This window comes from Vigna unguiculata, chromosome 7 (genome assembly GCF_004118075.2).
Source record: "Vigna unguiculata cultivar IT97K-499-35 chromosome 7, ASM411807v1, whole genome shotgun sequence".
Taxonomy (NCBI): Eukaryota; Viridiplantae; Streptophyta; class Magnoliopsida; order Fabales; family Fabaceae; genus Vigna; species Vigna unguiculata.
The window spans coordinates 12253340-12260985 of record NC_040285.1 but is presented as its reverse complement, the minus strand read 5'-3'; the positions used below and the strand labels follow the sequence as shown (position 1 = coordinate 12260985).

At 38.3% G+C, this 7646-nt stretch overlaps 1 protein-coding gene across 2 annotated transcripts; it reads left to right on the top strand.

Annotated features, from left to right (window-relative positions):
- Positions 1 to 347: 347 nt before the first annotated feature.
- On the top strand, positions 348 to 5912 carry LOC114191757. Of its 2 annotated transcripts, none has more exons than XM_028081132.1 (5): positions 348 to 855; positions 1694 to 1788; positions 1973 to 3886; positions 4370 to 4553; positions 5174 to 5912. In XM_028081132.1, the coding sequence occupies exons 1-5, from the start codon at positions 804 to 806 to the stop codon at positions 5779 to 5781; spliced, it is 2853 nt and encodes a 950-aa protein (XP_027936933.1). In that variant the 5' UTR covers positions 348 to 803; the 3' UTR covers positions 5782 to 5912. The 2 variants fall into 2 exon arrangements, with proteins under 2 accessions (XP_027936933.1, XP_027936934.1); XM_028081133.1 differs by lacking the exon at positions 348 to 855 and adding an exon at positions 1293 to 1415.
- The last annotated feature ends 1734 nt before the right edge of the window (positions 5913 to 7646 follow it).

The window sequence follows — 7646 nt, the reverse complement described above, 5'->3', positions numbered from 1 at the left end:
ATTACATTATTATTACTCATAATATCTATTAGGTTTAATAAATATAACATCTTCACAAAATGTATTATTTTCATTTAAATCCATAAATGTTACAGAATGTATTATTAAAATACTCAACACAAAAGTAACGCCGGAGAAAGTAAGATTATTTAAGATTTGAATTTCATAGATGCAAGAAACATAATTGAGTTTGTTAATTTCTTGGAAAAGAGAATTTGAAAAAATTATAAATATAATATTGTAAAGTTTATATATAATTTATGAATAATAAATGTTTTGATTCATCAGAAACAGTTACTTATTACATGTAATAGTTGCATTTGCAGTGTAGTAAGAGGGGAAGAGGGAGGGAGGGAGTGGTATCCAATGTGTTGGCACGTGTGAGTGAAGGTGGAGTCTACCCTCACACGCTTCTCGACGCCCCCCTCTTGCCCGCGCAGAGGGTGAGGATCCTGTGTCAGCATTTCGGTATTTGAAAGTTCAAAAACAAACCCCACTCACTAATCATCCCTTTCCCACTCTCACCCTCACGCACACGCACTCTCTCTCTCTTCTCCCTCTTCCCTCCTTCAACGCCTGTAACGTAACGGATCTCCATTAATACTCTCTTTGTCTTTCTCTCTCTTCTAAATACATTTTTCTCTATTTCTATCTCCTCTTCTCTGTTCCTTTGGGCCACTCTTCTCTCTCCCTTTTCACCTCTGTGCCTTTTCCTTTTCCAATTTTTAACACTGCTCAGGATCCTAGGGTTTTTGTTTCTCCAGTCTTCTCCGTCTGCATTCCTTCGTCGTTCATGATTCCTTATGGAGAAACTCCGCCACAGCAACTCCAACCACCAACCTGCTCTTCCTCAAGGTCACTCTCTCTCTCTCTCTTTCAGCCAAAAGTTCGGTTAAACTGCTTCTTTCATTCTCAGGATTTCTGATTTTACTGCTTCTGCCTCCTGTTGCTCATCTGATTTCTCAGAGAAAATGTTTCTCTTTTTTATTTTATTTTGTTAATTTGGATTTCGGATTTTTTTATTTTATTTATTTTTTGTTTTATTTTTTTTCGTAGACATTTTTTAATCTATTTTGAAATGAGAATAATTTTTTTATATTATTTACTATTGAGGATCAGTCCTCTGAGACAATAATTTAACCTGTTAGTCCACTAGAGATAAATGTTTAACAGTGTGAAACTAGGGGAATCTCTAAGAAACAACAACTAGTCCTTTTCTCTCACCAGTGGAATCTGCTACATGGTAAAAATAATGATTATAAGGACCCGAGTTAATGCTGCTTTCTGTTTCATTTTTTTTACATGCCTTCTAACATTTTCTGCGGTGTAGTCGGCATGATTTCCTTTGTTTTCATAATGGTTTTGTGCGGTTGTGATGTTTTGTGATCACACATTACTGTGTCTGGCCATTGATGGTATTCAAAAAATGTTCTTTTTGTTTTTTGCTCTGTTTTTATCTGCGTCATGTTTAACTGGACCATGATGGGGTTATGTTCTTTTACTGCTATTATCTCAGTGCGTTTCTTTCGTTTGTGATAAGCTGTTCATGTTTGTATAACAGATTTCCTGGTTGCTTCCTTGCCTTGATTTTAGTAATTGCAAACATATATTATTTTTAATATCGGCAATATTTAATTATCGTTTCCTCGTATTTGATCCTAAATCTTCATTTTATGTTAATCTTGTCGTGCAGCTCCGGGGAAAAAACAGGTTCATAGACAGCGACTACCTCCGAATCTGTCACCTGATTCTTGTTCAGGCGGTGGTGTTGCTGCAGAGAAGGATTCGGTAAGCTGGATTTTCCATTTTATTTATTTTTTTGTACAATTGACCATGATCTACTTAGAAACATCTACGAATTAATGAAGAAACTTGCCAAATTCGGTGGTGGGGTAGCATTTAGTTCTCTGAATGAGGTTTTTTGTATTAAAAGAAAAGAAATAATTGACAGTAAATGTGCTGAATTTTGCAGTTTTCTCACAAATTTGGTTGGAGATCTTCGAAACAACTGCTTGGAACACCGATTAAGAAGTTATTAGACGAAGAGATGTCACCGAAATCTGAATCAAAAAGAAGATCCCCTGGAGTCATCGCCAGATTGATGGGTCTTGATGGACTGCCATTTCAGCAGCCTATTAATAAGCAGCATACGGGTTTGTCTGAAAACCACCAGAAGACTCCACAATTGCAGAAAACACGCGGCAAAGGAGTGCCATATGACTGTGGATCATCTAGGAGAGGCTTAAGGGATCAGCAAGAATTTAAGGATGTATTTGAGGTTTCTGAGATTCCAAAGGTAGAGAGCAGTAGATATCCGTCGCCAGGGTGTGTAGACTTGAAGACCAATGATGCTGAAATGTCATTCATTGAACAGAAGTTCATGGATGCCAAACGCCTTGCAACTCATCAAGATTTACATTCTTCCAAGGACTTCCGAGACACACTTGAGGTTTTGGATTCTAACAAGGATCTTCTGCTGAAATACTTTAAGCGGCCAGATTCTTTGTTTAAAAAGCATCTAAATGATCTTCAAGCTGTTCCAGTCCAATCACATTATAGACATGCAGAAACTATGGATATTGAGAAGTATGAAGATGACTTAGGTTGGAGGTCAGATTTGGAGAAAACACGGTTGAACTATAATAGATCTCATGAAAAGCATCTTGATGGTTATCCTTGTCATTTTGACAAAAGACATGTGATGCATAGTTCACCAAAATCATCAAAGCTTCAATTTCAGGGCAGACATGAACAAGATGCAGTCCCCACAAAGATTGTCCTCCTGAAACCCAATCTTGGAAAAGTGCAGAATGGTACCAGAATTGCGTCACCTTGTTCTCATAATTTTCTGTCAGGGCGTGAAGGAGACAGTGAACTGTGTCAAGTGACAAATTTGCCTGAATGTGCAAGGTCTTGGAGGCAAGATTCTTTTGAATCTAGAGAAATTGCAAAGGAAATCACTAGGCAAATGAGAAATAGTCTTAACAATAGCGGCATGATGCTTTCAACTTCTAGAATTGCGGGATATGCTGGGGATGATAGTTCATGTAGTGTTTCTGGTAATGAATCTCCTGACATATCTGGGGAAATAACTGCAACTTTGGGAAATTCATTCGATTTAAACAACCGTAGCAGGCGATCATCCCGTTCTGGTGAATCTTCTGTCAGTAGAGAGGCGAAGAAGAGATTGTCAGAGAGGTGGAAAATGACACACAAGTCTCAAGAGGTGCAGGGAATCAGCAGGAGCAGCACGCTGGCTGAAATGCTTTCTATCCCTGACAAAGACTTGAAGGCTGCAAATTTTGTTGGCACGGGTACTGGGGAGGGTTTCCATGATAAGTTTACTCCCAATAGTGAACCTGCTAAGTGGGTTGAACCATTGGGTATCAGCAGCAGGGATGGTTGGAAGGACGGCTGCATTGGTAGTTTGTCAAGGTCACAATCCCTTCCTTCTTCCTCCACTTCCTTTGGAAGTCCTAAAACATTCTTGCGCACTGAAGCACTTTGTGCTGATAGATATATGGTGCCGAAGGAAGGCCATAAACGTGATAGAAGAAGAGCAGCAAAGAGTCTTGATCATAGACATGGTGTAAATAATAGAAGCCCAAGATCCGGTCACAAGAAGTCTTGGTCTTTGCATTCGTCAAAGCTAGAAGTAGATGAGTTTTGTGCTGACTTACATACAGTTCAGAATAAAATGAATATCATTCTTGACGATTCACCCAAGGTTGAAGTTCCAAGTGCAGTTGCTGATGATGACATGGAGGTGACAAATGGAAGCATAGTTGAGTCTTCTGAATCTTTGAATAAGGTGCTTCCTGAATTATCTTCTCATGTTGTGATTGAAGGCGATGGTGGTGCGGTTGACAACAATTCAATACAGCAGGTTAAGTTTGTAACATTTTCAACTGGTATATTGTTAATGCGGTGGTCATTAATTGATTTTACTAAACAATATACTTGCAGTATCCATTTAGATCAAGATTTGGTTCTTGGTGTTCAACTTATTTCACATCAAGCAAATTAGCCTATTAATTCACCTGTCATTGCATTCCACCTTTTTTATCTCTTTTTTTCTGCTTCATCTTACATGGCTTTCTATAGTAGTTCTTTCACCGGTTGACATCACAGTTCTTTCCCGGAGATTTTTATTTATTCCTTTGAACTTAGTGTTATTCAAATAAAATACGTACATTTTAGAAAATAGAAATTGTTAATGCGGAACTGTATAGATGCTAGTAGATGCATTCCAAAAGAGGACAGTTATATTCTCTTATAATCCAATGTACTAGCCTGTAATTAATGAATTGCATAAAATTTTCCAATATTCATTATGTTTTTTCTTACTTGATATGTTGTAATATTTCAGGATCTATCAGCTACTCCGCCTGGTGGAAGTTCAGTCATCCATGAACCACCTGTTCCTGGACTTGAACCTTCTTGCTGTAAAGATACTGATCAACCCAGCCCTGTCTCCATCCTAGAACCTGCTTTTACAGATGATCTGTCTTCTTGTTCTGAATGTTTTGAAAGTCTGAGTGCTGATCTACAAGGTAACTGAACAAGACATTTAGTTTGACTATTGTGCAGTGTCAATTTAGTGTTAATGCGCATCCTATGTCTGGATCCACATTTATTTGCTTTAGTTACTCGATCTTTTATTTCCTTCATTTTGAAATTCTCAGTGCCGACCTACTGGGAGCTAGCTAGGCGTTTATGTTGATTATTCTGCTCTGCTAATATTGTGTGGCAGTGAATTGCCATAGCAGTGAATGACAGCAATTGACTATGGTTTAGCAATTACCTTTGTTCGTGTGTATTTTTGGAAAAAAAAAAATGCAGTGTGATTTTTCGTTTCAGTTGAGTTTCGGTGCGATAGCATCCTTGGTTTTCACTAATGGAATTTGCTCTATAATGAATTGAGGTTAGACTTGATTTATTAATGATAGGACTGCACGTGAGCCCTAGCTTCTGTTATACTAATAGTTCTAACGATGGTAATAGAGCTGCATAAATAGAGCCTCATCTATAGGTTCCAGTATACATGTGATAATTGTTATTTGAATTGAATAGTCAGACACGATATGTTGCTTAACTGTTGAAATGATATTTCAAGGTCTAAACATATTTAGACTCATATTCTTTTCTCTAATGAAACTTTAATTGTTGATAGGGCTGCGAATGCAACTCCAGTTGCTGAAGTTGGAATCTGAAGACTATGCAGAGGGACCCATGACTGTAAGTGATGAAGATGGTGAGGAAGTATCTAAGGGAATGTCAGCAGCAGACAAAGGATTGTGTAGAACAACTGAAGATAGCTGGGAATGTTCCTACATTATGGATGTCTTGTCTGAATCTGGCATTGATGGAGTTCAGCTCGATACGATTTTAGAAGTTTGGCATTCCCTAGAATGCCCTGTGAGTCTTTCAGTGTTTGATGAACTTGAAAAAAGGTATAGTGAGGGGACAACTTGTTCAAGGTCTCAAAGGAGATTGCTTTTTGACCATATAAATATAGGAATTCTCAAGATCAGTGAGCAATTCTCTTTCTCTAGATCAGCAATCAGAAATGCCATTGGTTCTAACTTGACCAAAAACGGGTTCCGAGATGGCCTTCTAAGGATGCTAGTGAACGAAGCAAAAGTAAGTGATGGTGGCCAGGTGAATGTAGTGGTTGGGGAATCTGAGTGGATGGACCTGAAAGTTTACACCGATGCAGTAGCCAGGGAAGTTGAGAGATCGTTGTTAGATGATTTAGTGGCACAGATAATCAGTACCTAGAAATTTGGTACCCGAGATCATAGTATTAATATTTCTTCTTTCCATAGTTTATTTCCCTGTAATGTAAATCAGATAGGACAATGCTAATTTCATCAAAAGATGAATAAATGGATTATAATCTTTCGGGCAAACTAGGTTAAGTGTTTCTGAGTTTACTTATTTTCGTTATCTTCTTACCTTTTATTACTCTTTTGATTCATATAGTGTTGGGTATTGGGCTCCCTTCCTATGTGGAGAAAAGGCCCAAAATTTGAGAAGCCCATGTCTCACTTAAACCTAGTGGAGAGGAGGCTATAAAATAAAGAGAGAGGCAGAACAATAGAGTAAGAATACACTGAAAGCCCTAACACATAGAGGGAGAGGTAGAGGGAAAATTCTGTTCACGTTTTTCATAGAGCTGTCGCAGTAAATTCGGCGCTGCGGATTCGTTCACCGTTGGATCGGGCTGAAATTTTTACAGCAGGTTCGGAACTCATTGCTCTTCATTCTGACCGGTCGGATCTTTGATACGAGGTCTGAGTTGGGAGATATTAATTTCGCACTGCAGCAGTGATTTGTAGAGGTTTTCCTCTCTTGTTCTTCTCTATTTGAAAGCTTTGTTGCTTTGTTATTTGGTTGGGTGTTGGCACTAATTTGTGCTATTGATTGAGACTCTTTTGTACTCTTGTTGATCATAGTGAAGCTATTTCTTTGGTCTGGACGACTCGTGGTTTTTACCCTTGATTTGAGGGGTTTTCCACGTTAAAAATCTTGGTGCCTTTATTTGTGCTTTTGGTGATTTATTATTGCTGCTCTTTGATTATTGCTCCTCATAGATTCTTGCAAGTTAGGGGAAATTATATCCGCTGCATTCTCTGGTATATTGTTTGTTGTTGTTTTCCCCATCAGAGTGGTATCAGAGCTCTTGGTTGGGCTATATTTACTTGCTTGAATGATGGAGGCAAATGCAAAGATGGTTGCTTTGAATGGTACAAATTATCATTTGTGGAAGGGCAAGATGAAAGATTTATTATTTGTCAAGAAATTGCATCTTCCGGTCTTTGCTACACAGAAGCCAGATTCTATGTCTGAAGAAGAATGGGACTTTGAGCACCAACAGGTATGTGGTTTTATTCGGCAATATGTTGAAGATAATGTTTATAATCATATTGCTAATGAGACACATGCCAGAGCTTTGTGGGAGAAGATTGAGTCTTTGTATGCTTCTAAGTCGGGCAATAATAAATTGTATTTGTTAAATTGCTTGATGAATTTGAGGTACATGGAGAATTCTTCTATTTCTGATCACTTAAATGAGTTTCAAGGGCTCCTAGATCAATTGTCAGGAATGAGCATAAAGTTTGATGACGAAGTTATGGGATTATGGTTGCTTAATACTCTACCAGAGTCTTGGGAGGTATTTCGGGTTTCAATTACGAACTCTGCCTCGAATGGTGTTGTTTCTTTTCAGATGGCAAAGAGCGGTGCTCTTAATGAAGAGATGAGAAGGAAGGCACATGGTTCTTCATCTCAGTCTGAGATGCTTGTTACAGAAGCTAGGGGGAGAAGTCAGAAAAAGGAACATAAAGGTGGTAGAGAGAAGAGTAGGAGCAAGTCCAAGTCAAGATACAAGAATTTAGAGTGCCATTTTTGTCATAAAACTGGACACATTCAGAAATACTGTTTTAAGTGGAAAAAGGAGAACAAAGACAAGAAGGGCAAACAGAGAGAGAATGATCATGATGATGATGATCGTGTCACTACTGCTACAGATGGTGATCTTGTTCTTCTTCGTGACTTTGAGTCCGTTAATCTTGTATCTGATGAGAGCATGTGGATTATTGATAGTGGTGCTACACTGCATGTTACACCTAGGAAGGAGTTCT

What these genes read in the sequence shown, in the direction of transcription:
- LOC114191757 (XM_028081132.1), top strand. Translation starts at nt 804, where the DNA reads ATGGAGAAACTCCGCCACAGCAACTCCAACCACCAACCTGCTCTTCCT. An exon ending in TTGCTGCAGAGAAGGATTCG is followed by an intron (nt 1,789 to 1,972) that starts GTAAGCTGGATT and finishes TGAATTTTGCAG; the next exon opens with TTTTCTCACAAATTTGGTTG. An exon ending in TCTGAGTGCTGATCTACAAG is followed by an intron (nt 4,554 to 5,173) that starts GTAACTGAACAA and finishes AATTGTTGATAG; the next exon opens with GGCTGCGAATGCAACTCCAG.